The 13,360-nt window shown below is 34.2% G+C and overlaps 1 protein-coding gene across 2 annotated transcripts in view; it reads right to left on the bottom strand.

Annotated features, from left to right (window-relative positions):
• LOC126739398 (lysosomal alpha-glucosidase-like) overlaps nucleotides 1-13,360 on the bottom strand; it is a 63,232-nt gene that overhangs the window by 44,120 nt on the left and 5,752 nt on the right. For both annotated transcript variants that reach the window (XM_050445064.1, XM_050445065.1), the window contains 5 exons: nucleotides 3,557-3,705; nucleotides 3,324-3,498; nucleotides 3,097-3,187; nucleotides 2,803-3,041; nucleotides 2,503-2,745 (listed from right to left, as the gene is read on the bottom strand). In XM_050445064.1, coding sequence (XP_050301021.1) covers nucleotides 2,503-2,745; nucleotides 2,803-3,041; nucleotides 3,097-3,187; nucleotides 3,324-3,498; nucleotides 3,557-3,705 — 897 coding nt within the window. The remainder of the gene's footprint in view (nucleotides 1-2,502; nucleotides 2,746-2,802; nucleotides 3,042-3,096; nucleotides 3,188-3,323; nucleotides 3,499-3,556; nucleotides 3,706-13,360) is intronic.

Here is a 13,360-nt window from a genome sequence, read left to right as displayed (position 1 = left end):
GCGCTTCATATAAAAATCGCACTAAAAGTTCCTACTGACTCCATCCTGTATACTCACGCCATCTATCGTACGATAATTTACGATAATTTCGGTTCACCCAGACAATAATTTTTGTTGGGCCATCTGGCAACACTGCGGCAGAACGAAGACAGGACGACGTTTAAAAGTGGTTCGACTATTCGAGCATATAGAAGTATTGTGATTAAGCTCCCGTTTAAGCGTTTTTAGAAAAACATGAGCAGTTCCTCAGATTCTGAAGAGGATGTTTATGATTGCAGTAGCCTGTGCTGAAGTAGAAGCGGTAGAAAAGCGTAGGAGATTTTGGGTGCATGATATTTTTTTGAAAAGAAGAGATTTCGAAGAATATCATCATCTATTTTATGATTTGCTGGAGGACGAAGCAATGTTTTTCAAATATTTAAGAATGTCTGCATCAAATTCAGCTAAAATAATTTCAATATAGCCGAACTTTCGGTTAAACCGGAAGTGGGGGTAACTGTCTTGTTTTAAATAACCCTATATATTATTGCATTTTTGGTTTTTACATAAAATTTTGATCAATGTTCTATACCTACCAATTTTGACTTATTTTAAATTTTGTGTAAAAAATGACGTTTGCAGGCCGAAACTTAAGGGCCAATTTTTTTCCGGAATTTAATACAAAACCTGCACAATATGGCAACGCTTTTTAGAGATTGTTTGTTAGGGCTAAACAAGAAAACGAATTAATAAATATTCACTTTCAATAGAAGTTTGGAAGGTAAGTCTATTTTTCCATTTTCTCCAACCGTATCCAAAGGGGTTTTTTGATTTGGATTCTAGTTTAAAAAATAGATGTATTTTTTGCGGAAGCACAAAATTGCGCTGAACCCTAATATGTCATAATTTTATATTTTATTAAATATTTTAAAAAACAACAAAATTGGGAAAAACCCTCTGGATACGGTTGGAGATTTTTTAATACAGTATAATATAAACATCACATCATTTCAAAGTATTTTACTACAATCGAGTTTAAGTCTAACAAAAAATCTCATAATTTTCATATGTCATAAATGTCAACTAATTTTTTTTTTAAACTCCAGTAGAATCAGAGCTAGACTTAATTGGACGAATAACAGAGGATCAAATTTTTAGTGTAGTCCGCCGAAATCATGTGCGGCGTTTAAATCGGTGTATTGAGGTTGGAGGTTAGGTGGTGTATAGAATATTTGAAGAAAATTAAGAAATTTTGGGAGGAAGAAAATAGTGAGAAAACCCTATTTTTATTATTTAAAAAAATTTAAAGTTTTGGTTTTTTCAGCTTACTGCCCCTGTTTGTCCTTCAGCGACACAATAAAGTATACTTATATAATGTAGTGCTTTAGTATCCATATGCTAATGTGCGAGATGAAGTTGGAATCCAAAGCGGCAACAGAGAAACTGTAGAATATGTACAATAACTAAATACGAGGCAAACAAATTAATAAATATTACATTTAGGATGTAAAGTGTGTTTTTTTTTATAAGTAAAACTTGTGTCTTTTACATGCGTAAGATATAGACAGCTAGATGATTTCTAATGTGAAAGTTTATTTAAAAAAATGTACTTCCACTTTTCTGACTACATATTTTTATCAAAAAAAGTTGGTACTAAATATAGAGATGGGGTTTTCATGAGTATATTATTATAATAATATATCATAATATGTAATAATTTAAAAAAAAAAAAAAAAAAAAAGGACATTGAATATGGCAGCCAAAATCCCCAATAATAATCACCACCAAGTTAAAAGGAATCTCAATACCCAAAAAAAGGAAATATATTAAATTTGAATACAAACCAAAACGTTTTACCCTTTTGTGTCAAAAAGTAAATATTTAATGCCTTAAACCACAAAATAAATGGGCCTAAGTAATTGGTACAACCTATTTTCTCATGACTTGTTATAAACACCCCACTGGCGGCGCTAAAAACTAAACTTATTAAATTAACATTTTTGGTTAAACTCATTTTACGTACTTACCTCTTATATTTAAATTAAATATTATCTTGCTACCAACTATCCTGAATTTCTAACTTAATAAAACTAAACCCAAAAATCCCGAATAATAAAGTTTTAAATACAAATAAATTTTAAGGCCGGACCTGTGTAACTTTTCACGCTTGAGTGGCTGTGACTGAGGTCAGACGTCTAACAAAATAGTACGTTGGCGCATGTAATCAAATTTTACGGATCAAATGTATAAATTCTTTAAAAAATGCTTAAAACATTTATTTATTTAATGGAATAATTAAATATCACTTAGAATATTACTTTATGACTCTTTTCACATAAAATTTTGCGATTTAAAGATGCATGTCATGCGAACATACAAGCAACACCGGCACACGGACTATTCGCGGCAAATCAAAGATTCTAATAGATCCCTAAACTGAACTATATATTTCTAATTAGTATTGGATTTGACTTGTCAATAAATAAATTAATATTTCCTATGAATTAAAGAAAATTACCTTACCTTTCCAATAAATGGTTGTCCGCTAGCATTCTTCACAAAAATATCCATCTTAATTCCGACATCATATGGTGGATAACTACCCAGCTTTTCTCCAGCACTCACCCCAGGATCGACAAGAGGCACATAGTGCATGCCCCTTTCATGTAACTCATTAACGAACCTCGGTAGTCCATCGTAATTTTCTTTATCATACGTGAAATCATTGCTGTTGTTCATATAGTCCAAATCGTTCCACTGTGTATCCTAAAATTGTAACTCAAAAATATGTTATACATTTCAATATTAAAAAACTTCACTTACAAGGAATATTCCTGCTTTAAGATTATTCTCCATGATTTCCTTGGTTTGATTTAAGCTTTTGTAGCCAAATCTACACAAGTGATAACCTAGAGACCAATATGGCGGCATGTATGGCCGCCCAATTAAGTCAGTGTATTGGTCTATTACGTCACTTGGAGTGGGGCCCATAAAAAAGTATAAATCTATGATTCCACCTATTGTGCGAAACGTTATGGCAGGAGTCGGTTGTAAAATTACATCTGTAAGATTTGTTTTACATTATTTTGGTTATTTAATAATTGTTATACGACTTACCCATGGCATTACTATTAAGAAGAAACACCCCGTGGCTAGATGTAGAGTTTTCTATCATTAAATAAAATGGATGGGAACCATAAAGGTTTTTCTGTTAAAAAAATAACTTATATTAGGCACATTAATTATAGAGTATGTACACGTTTTTTATAGCAAGGTTTTAAAGTCTGTTTTTCTTTAACTTAATAAAGTGCTGCTATAAAAAACGTGGACACTGTGTAACTTACATCAGGCATTGGTGGCAAATCATGATTCCAAAGTGTAAATCTGTTCCATTGAGTATTTAGGAGTAAATTCGATGTATGATCTCCAATCCCGTAAATGTATTTAGATGGCAGTTTGCTACTGATTTGTAAAAACTGATTGGAGTAGATGAAATTTAAGAAATTATTTGAATCAAATCTAAAAAAAGATATTATTAATGTTTATATAAGGACTATAACAGACATTTCTTTCATACATCACAACATTGTCAGTTTTTCTAACCACTTTAAATCCTGGCTTGAAAGTGTCAATTTCAAAAATATAGTTTAAGTTTTGGGCTGCCCTGTCTACCAGAGGTACCTCAGGATAAGAAGGCTCATATCTTGGGTTTATAGGATCCACAATCTAAAATTGAAATCATGTTTCAGCAGGACATGAAAATATGTAGGAATTTGAAAACCCATTAGGTTTTTTAAGACCTTTTAGTTTTTTTTAAGTTAATCATTATTCGCTTAAAGTTTCAACACCATAAGTACATTTGAACACAGTGGTGTTTCGGTATCCATAGCCAGAAAACCCTTGATTTAGCGTAAATTTATTTTTATTTTTTTATTTTATTAAATTTACGGGAATCCCGATTTTACAAAATAAATGTACAAAATAGATTATTACATAATAGATAACTTAACCTAGTGAGTTGATACAATGTAAATAAATATATATACATATATATCTAAGAACTGAGTTGACACCATTACAGCCATAGTCTGCTCAGGCTATTCTTAAAAACGGACAGTGAACTACTACATAAATCAATGTTATGAGCGTTTAAGATACTCAGAGATGTATCGATAGGAGAATGACGGCCATATTCAGTCCTGTGCATAGGAACATGATAAAGGTCAAAATTGCGTAGAGTTCTATTTGGAACATTGAGATCCACTTTAGAAAAAGAAGGTCAGGAGCATTAATCATGCCATTAATCAGCTTAAGCTTCGGTTTCCTACGAAGTGGTACCGCAAAAGAGCGGCCGTAATTTGGCGGCCGTTTTTGTCAACGAGTAGTACGGCCGCTTTGGACGGTGAATATTACTGTAAAGTAATACGGTGCGATAAAATACGGTGGCAAGAGCCAGTTGACAGTTCAAATCAAAGAATGTGTGTGGTATTTGCAAGATGGAAGACCTAAGTTTGGCTATTCTAATAGTTCTTGAGGATGAAGAATCGTCCGAAGAGGAGGGCAGAAGGAAAGAATCTGATATTTATAAAAAACGGGAGACGGAGGGTGCCTATGAAATTCTGATATGGCGTCATCTTATATCAATCAATTAAAATTTCATCTTGTTCGCTAGACCAACTATTTTCTTCAGCCATTTCTAATTATTAAATATTATTTAAACGAAAAATCACTACACTGACTACACAAGACCGCAGTTCACCCGAAAACGTTTATATAGACTACCGTCAAAAATCGTGCTTGCACTATCCCAACGTACAGAGCGGCCGCTTCCGAAATTACTGTGCCGTTTTTTTTGTGCCGAACGCTCTGGAGGAACACACTTCGATTTGCAAGTACATACACGCTTTTTCGCTGCGAAGCGTGCCGTCAAATTACGGCCGCTCTTTTGCGGTACCGCTTCGTAGGAAACCGAAGCTTTAAAGACAAAACAAAGATCAGCGTTCACACGCCTTTTGGCCAATGTATCCAGGTTAAGTCTTACTCTCATGTCCTCACGATGGTACTCGTCAAAGCTAATGCCCATTCTAATTGCAGCACACCGTAAAAATCCATCTTGCACTCTCTCAATCATATCTATTGAATTCTCATATAGAGGAGACCACACTACTGAAGAGAATTCAAGATTAGGTCTAACCAATGAGACATAAAGGAGTCTATAGGCTTGCAGAGAGAGATGTGAACTATACCTGTTTACAGCACCCAACACTCTTAGTCATCGAACCACAAGTCCAAATCCTTGACTACATTCACATACTGCAAGGACTTACCAAGGATACTATATGTAGAATTGAATCTCTTCGAACCTTTATGAAATGATATGTAGCAACACTTGGAAATATTGAGCCTCAATCCGTTTAACACTGACCACTCACATAAAGCATCAAGGTCTTCCTGAAGTTTGGCTATATCATTCACCTGCTTAATCTGCATGTAGAGCTGCAGGTCATCAGCAAACATACTTACAGAACTATGATTGATCACATTAACAATATCATTCACAAATATAGATTGAAGAGCAGAGGGGCATAGTGAGATCCCTGAGAAACCCCTAAGACTACATTAGTAGGTGCAGAAGTACAGCCATGCACCTTCACACTCTGAGTTCTTCCTATCAGAAAACTCTTTAGCCATTTTAAGAGGGAGTCATGAAAACCAGCACTTTCCAACTTGGCCAGCAAGAGACCAAAGTTCACCCTGTCGAAGGCCTTGGAGAAGTCGGTATAGACTGCATCAATCTGAACCCCTCTCTCCAAAGCTCCCAACAGATCACACTAGTATTGAACCAAACTGCTGGTTGTGGATTTCCCAGAAGAGAATCCTGACTGTTTTTCACTAATGATTCCTTTGCATTGCCATGTTAGCTGACCGCAAACCAAACTATCAAACAATTTGGCCAATGAGTTTTAAATACATACTCCACGATAATTGGCAATATGCCCCCTATTGCCAGCCTTAAATATCGGCATGATGAAACTGTGCTTCCAAGCTTCTGGGAAGGTAGAGTCCTGTAAAAACATATTAAAGATCATCTGGAGAGGCCTACTAATTGTATAAATACAGTTCTTTAAAAAGACATTGGGTATACTACCTGGCCCACAGATAAACTTGTTAGATAATTTCTGGATCTTAGAAAATACCTCCAAGAGAGTGAAACGTCCAACAATAATATTCTGGAAACCAAATTCAATAGAGTCAGGAATGGGATAAGTAGAGTTGTCGTAAACTGTAGCAAAAAACTTTGCAAACAAATCAGTAATTGCTTCCCTAGACTCTGTCATTTCCTGGCCCAAAAACATCGAATTTGGAAATGCATTGCTCTTTCTTTTGTCATTGACAAACCTCCAAAAGTAACGACTATCATCCACCACTGACCTCTCCACTTTACCAATATATTCACTAAAGCAACGATCGTGTTCTACTTTACATCGAGATCTAAGGGTCGAAAAACGAGCATAAGAGTCAGGTGAGGGAGTAGACGTATATTTCCAGTGTGCAGCCTTCTTTTTACAAATTAAGTCTTTAAGTAAAGGACTAAAAGATGAAGACCTTAGTCTCTTTTTAGGAACATACAAATCAAGGCAATCCTGTAAAATATCATTTAACTTACCCGCAGCACCATCAACATTCAATCCATCAAAATTCATACTCCAAATTGCCATAAACTGCATAAGTTTGCCTAATGCCGTTTATTCACTTTATGTTCATTATGTCAATAGTTTTTGTTACCTTACAACTTAAGCACTTAAATGGTTGTTGGATTCAGGAGACAAATAAAACATGACATCTTATTTTTGGAAATTTTGGCCTCTACGAGGTCATTCTCAGAATTATATAAATTATTTGTCTGCCTTTATTAAGTAAAAAAACATAAATAAATACCTACATATATATAGGGAACATTTCAGGATTTTTCTTTGAGGCAATTTTTAAGAAAAACGTCTGAGACAACAAAATCACACCTTGGTGACAAGTATTTCAACATCCACAAGTAATAAATACAGTTGCAAAATAAGACAGTATCCAAATTCATCAGAACTTACATAACATTTAAATGTTAGAAGCATTAATAACAAAGTCCTATCGAATCGAATCTTTTCTCAGAGATAGATCTCAGAAAGTCAGCTTGCATGACTCCGCTTCCAGTAGCATATCAATTAAGTGGGGAGTTCCCCAAGGAGCCATTCTGTCTCCTCTTTTATTTATTATTTATACCATCGACATAATAACAGCTCCGTCTTTTTGTAGCACGCAGGCATATGGTGATGATACGCAAATCTACTTTTCTTTTAATCAGGAAAATATACAGGATGCGGCGCAAAAGATGAACGCGGATCTTAACAAAATCAATTTACTCTCTTTTCGGCATAATCTTAAATTAAATAGTGACATAAAAGAAATTATTATGTTTTGGGAATAAAGCTAAGAGAGAATTTGTCAAAAACACTTGAAATTTAAACATTATTGGCTCAAATTTGTCTTTTGCGCCTACTGCAAAAAATCTGGGCGTAACAATTGACGAGGATCTTAGGTTTCATGAACACGTACAAAATATTATTAGAAAGGGATTTTATGCCCTGAAATTAATATATAATAGTCAAATTTTAAGTTTTTCTTTAAAAAAAAATGCTATATGATTGAGTTTTGTTCTATCTCACTTTAACTATTGCGATTTTCTTTATAGCCCCTGCTTAATCACTATTGACAAATATAAAATACAAAAGGTACAAAATGCATGCTGCATAGTTATTTATGGAATTCACAAATATGACCAATTTATAATAATAATAATAATAATAAATCGTCTTTATTTAACAAACCCTGCAAATAACAGTATTTGCCTGAACAGGCGAAGATTAGCTAAAAGCTACTCTTTATTTCCTAACCTATCCAGTTTAAAAAAAAAAACTAAAATTAATACTACTTAAAGTTAAATATATGTTCCATCAGCTAAGTAACAATTAAATAAATTAACCGAGGACAACCAATCATAGATCTTTATAGAATCTTCGATAATAATAAATGGTAAAATGAAAATTAGGCCTGAAACGATTAAATAGAATCACAGCTTGATAGGCGAAAGAACGTTGAAAAATTGATGTAGTGTGACGTGGCATTGAAAGTATATTATACCTTATATTACGACTATGAACCTCAGTTCTGTATCATTATCTTTTCACACAAAGACACAGGTGTGCGTGTTTTAAATAGGCATTCGCAAGCGTAAATAACATTTTTGTAATAACATATTGCAGTGATGAGACCCAAAATTTTTACGTGATTTGAAAAAGTGAGAGTAGTATTATTAAGCGTAATATTAAGTGTATTTTCTATGTTATGCCGTTGATTGCGACCCGCAAACAATAGAACTTTAGTTTTAATAGGGTTAATCTGCAAATTATGTTCACTGGAGAAATTCCTTATCTGCTTCAAATCAAAATTAATGGAGTCTGCTGCAAGCTGAACATTATTATGTAGATTAAATAGGTGAAGAACCTCAGTATCGTCCGCATACAGGTAGACGTCCGAGTTTAAGGCTACGTTAGGTAGATCAGAGATATATTTGATACAGGGTGTTTCAAATTCGAGCCACATCATTGGGATTTCGGAAACGGTAAGAGATACAGGGTCGGTTAAACTGGGGCAAAGTTGGGTATTCTTATGCTTAACAAAATGCCGTTTTAAAATTTAAAAAATTCCGACTACGTACGAAGTTATTCGGAAAATACCGACATTTTGGAAAATCGTTTTTATTTTTTTGTGAGGTTATTTGAGAACATATTTTAAAATAATTGACACTTTATTATTGTCACTTTTTCTTCTCTACCAGAAGGCGTCGTCAAATTTAAAATCCGACGTTTCGTTTTTTGGCAACCATCATCAACTTTATTTTTTTAAATACGGCCCTGGAATTTTTTTTACTCATTTTAATTCCCCTTTTTATTCTTAGAGAAATGACATATCGCATAGTTTAATTTTCCAATATTTTGATATCAAAAATTTACTTTTATTAAAAAAAGTTAATACTGTCCTGTTGTTTGAAATAAAAATTGTCTTGATGTTGTTTTTCAATCAATAATCATGGTAAAAATATTGCTAATATGTTATATTATATTATATTTTCGCAAATTTTCCTGATGTCTAAGTCTCCGGCTGAATAACTTGAAAATTCTTATTAGCAAAGATGGCTTTGAATTAGAAAAAAATGGACGACCATCTGTTATTAATTGTTTATATCTGTTTGACATTTGGCTTTTTCGATATTTTGTGAAATCAAAAATGGTATTCTCCAGTAGCGAATAACGTGATATGGTCCAAATTTACTATTCTTTGAATAGAAATTCGCAACGCTCCTGCCAACAATATCTGGAGCAATATCCAGAGCGCCCCCAACCTAATTATACGTATTTCGGAGCTTTGGACAGGAACCTTAGCCTCTATGGAAGTTTCACTAAACCTCGAAATATGTATGGGACTCGAATGCATCCTGAAACTGAGCAGGCGATTATTAATGCTGTAAGTTTTACAACGATATACTTTCACAATAACTTTTTATCAGATAGCTTTCGTTAAAGGTTACCCAAAATCCGCAAGGTTCAACCAGACAATTTTCCCGTGAATTGAATATGCCAAGTACCCGTATCCACAGAGTATTGAGAAAAAATCGCTATCGCCCCTATAAACTTCATATCAGTCAAGAACTTAGGCATGGAGATACCGATAGAAGGCTTCAGTTTTGCAATTGGTTGAACGAAAAACTACAAGATGATGAAGACTTTTTAAACAAAATAATTTGGACAGATGAATGTAACTTTTCGACCCACGGGCTATTTAATCGGAATAATGAACATTTTTATTCAGTCGAAAATCCGAGACAAAACCGCGAAGTAAGAAGACAGGGGCATAATTCTTTCAATGTTTGGGTGGGTCTTTACAGGAATCGAATTTTGGGACCTATTATATACGACGGTAATTTAACTGCTGAGCGCTATTTAGATTTAATTCTGTCAAATATATTCGATGTTCTTGAAAATGAACCTCTTGATATTATCCGCGATTTGTGGTGGCAGCAGGATGGTGCACCACCCCATAATGGAAGGAATGTCACACGATTTTTAAATCATAATTTTCCTAATCAGTGGATTGGAAATCAAGGGGTGGTGCGCTGGCCAGCTAGAAGTCCCGATCTTTCCCCGTTGGATTATTTTCTTTGGGGCTATTTAAAGAACAGACTATTTAAGAACCCCCCAAATGATATAAACATTTTACGTGCAAATTTATTGACAGAATTAAGGGGTATACGAGCCAGGACTATCCAGCGGGCAGTGTCTGGAAATTTACGTAGAAGGATACAGAAATGTATTGAGGTGCAGGGTCAACTATTTGAGTATTTACTTTAAACTTAAAATATTGCATTTTTTCGCATTAAGTTCTATTATTTTTAGTTTGTGTTGTTCAACATACAAATTAGTAATAAATTATAGTTGTTACTATTGTTATTGTTAAAATTTAGTATAATATATCAAATTTATACTATTTTTACCATGTTAATAATTAAAAAATTTCGTCAAAAACATTGATTTATTCAATAAATGATAGTGTTAAGATAAATTATTACTTTTTATTTCAGACAACAGGACAGTATTAACTTTTTTTTAATAAAAGTAAATTTTTGACATCAAAATATTGGAAAATTAAACTATGTGATATGTCATTTCTCTAAGAATAAAAAGGGGAATTAAAATGAGTAAAAAAAATTCCAGGGCCGTATTTAAAAAAATAAAGTTGATGATGGTTGCCAAAAGACGAAACGTCGGATTTTAAATTTGACGACGCCATCTGGTAGAGGAGAAAAAGTGACAATAATAAAGTGTCAATTATTTTAAAATATGTTTTCAAATAACCTCACAAAAAAATAAAAACGATTTTCCAAAATTTCGGTATTTTCCGAATAACTTCGTACGTAGTCGGAATTTTTTAAATTTTAAAACGGCATTTTGTTACGCATAAGAATACGCAACTTTGCCCCAATTTAACCGACCCTGTATCTCTTACCGTTTCCGAAATACCAATGATGTGGCTCGAATTTGAAACACCCGGTACATTAGGAACAAAAGTGCCCCAATATAAGATCCCTGCGGTATCCCGGAAACTATTATTTTTGATTCAGAATATTCATTTTGTACCCGTACTCGCTGCGACCGTCTCCATAAATACGATTTAAAAAACGATAAGACGGAGTCATCACAACCAAAATAAGACAACTTGGCAACGAGCAAGTCATGATCAATCAAGTCAAATGCCTTAGAATAATCCAGTGCCACCAAAATCACAGCCTAAATCAACTTTTTGTCTAAGGCTGTAATGATATTATCTGTAATATTTAGAAGAGCACTAGTAAAGTTTGTCTAGCTAAGGAAAGGTACACCATCTGTTTCAAAGCTGCGCCAAGTTTTGTCCCCTAATAACGCGCGATTAGCGACATCACAGTAGCGCGCCTTTATTTAATTTAAAGGCACAGAACACAAATATAAAAATTAACGCAACCGCACTGTTTATATGCAAATCGGGGCGATCGATACCGTTGCTTTGGCAGCGGCGTAAACAAATTTACTGCGCAACCGAGCCGAACAACACGTGCTGTACCTTTCCTTAGCTAGACAAAGTCTAGTGCTATGACCTTTTCTAAATCCGGATTGTTGAGCTGGCAGAATATTAGTCTCACAAAGGTGATCCATCAGTTGACCATGTACTATTCTTTCCAAGCTCTTAGAGACAAGAGGCAAGAGACTTATGGGCCGTAGGTCTTGAACATTTTTGGAATTAGGAACTTTGGAAACTGGGCAGACTATAGATTCGCGCCATGGTCTAGGAAAATAATCAGTTTCCAGGCAAGTGTTTACAATGTGAGTAATATGATTAATAAGATGTGGCAAACATAGACGCAACATATGAAGAGTAATTTCTGGAAAAATCTGGTTCAGGTGTTTGCGTGTATTATGCTAATACAGGTGGTATGAGAACTAAAATAAAAGATTTTCAACAGGCACTTTGTTACTGCTGCTCTGATATTGTTATGATTGCAGAGACTTGGTTAACATCTGAATATTCAGATGCTGAAATTGGAGTACCAAACTATGATTTATATAGATATGATCGTCAAATGGGTACAAATACTACCAAGGCTCGTGGAGGTGGTGTATTGATTGCGGCTAAAAAGAGTTTATGTACACATAGAATTAGTATCCCACTTGTTGATGTGGATATTTATCAGATCTATTTGACTTTTACAATTGACAATCAAAGTTGATGTTGTTGGTTGCATTTATATACCATCTCCATCTCCACTTCAAGCCTATTTAAGCCATTGTGAATCCGTTGAACATGTATATAGTAGATATTCAAGTAATTTGTTTGTCTTGGCAGGTGATTACAATTTACCACATGCTAGATGGGAGAATGATGATCTTGGTTTGGTGGTTGGTGGTTGTCTGGAGAATGACAGAGAGTCTGTGCTTTCTCTGACCAACTGCTTTAGCTTCTATAACTGTTTTCAGGTAAATGGGGTTTTAAATACCAACGGGGGTGCCTTGGATCTTGTATTTAGTAGCTCAGATTTAATTAGTGTCGAACGTGCAATAGACAAGATTTTTGAGAATAGCTTGCACCATACAGCAATTAGTTTTGACCTTTGTTATGCAGAAAATTCTGCTGATACGATATATGAGGAATATTTTTATGATTTTGGTAAGGGAGATTACATAGCAATTAACGATTGTCTTGCTGGGATAGACTGGAATCAATTGTTTTTGGGAGAGACATCTATTGATGTCATAGTTTCAATTTTCTATAATGTGATCTACTCCTCAATGGAAAGGTTTATTTCTCTAAAGAGGTACAAAAGTTCTTCTTTTCCATGTTGGTTTTCTTCAGAGCTTCGCAGTTTGATCATAAGAAAGAAACAAATTCACAAAAAGTTTAAAATTAGTGGTCAACAGCAGGAATATGATGAATTTGTATATTTGAGACATCAATGTGAGTACTTAAGAGAGTTGTGCTATCAACAATATATTAATAAGGTGGAAACAAATCTCGCTAGCAATCCGAGGTGCTTTTGGTCATATATTCGAAATAAAAGAACTGGTTTTAGCCTTCCCTCCAGAATGACATACAATAACAGGATTAGTATGAATATCTGGGATACTGCAGATATGTTTGCAGAAGTCAATGATATACAATCTTTTGATTTTGATAAATCAATTTGTCTGAGCAATTTAACTCTGTCAACGCAGGATGTTTATGAGGTTATACTTCCTCTAAGAAT

The sequence above is a fragment of the Anthonomus grandis genome, chromosome 8 (assembly GCF_022605725.1).
Source record: "Anthonomus grandis grandis chromosome 8, icAntGran1.3, whole genome shotgun sequence".
Classification (NCBI taxonomy): domain Eukaryota; kingdom Metazoa; phylum Arthropoda; class Insecta; order Coleoptera; family Curculionidae; genus Anthonomus; species Anthonomus grandis.
Note: the sequence above shows the minus strand (reverse complement) of the source record. Positions and strands in the feature narration are given on the sequence as shown.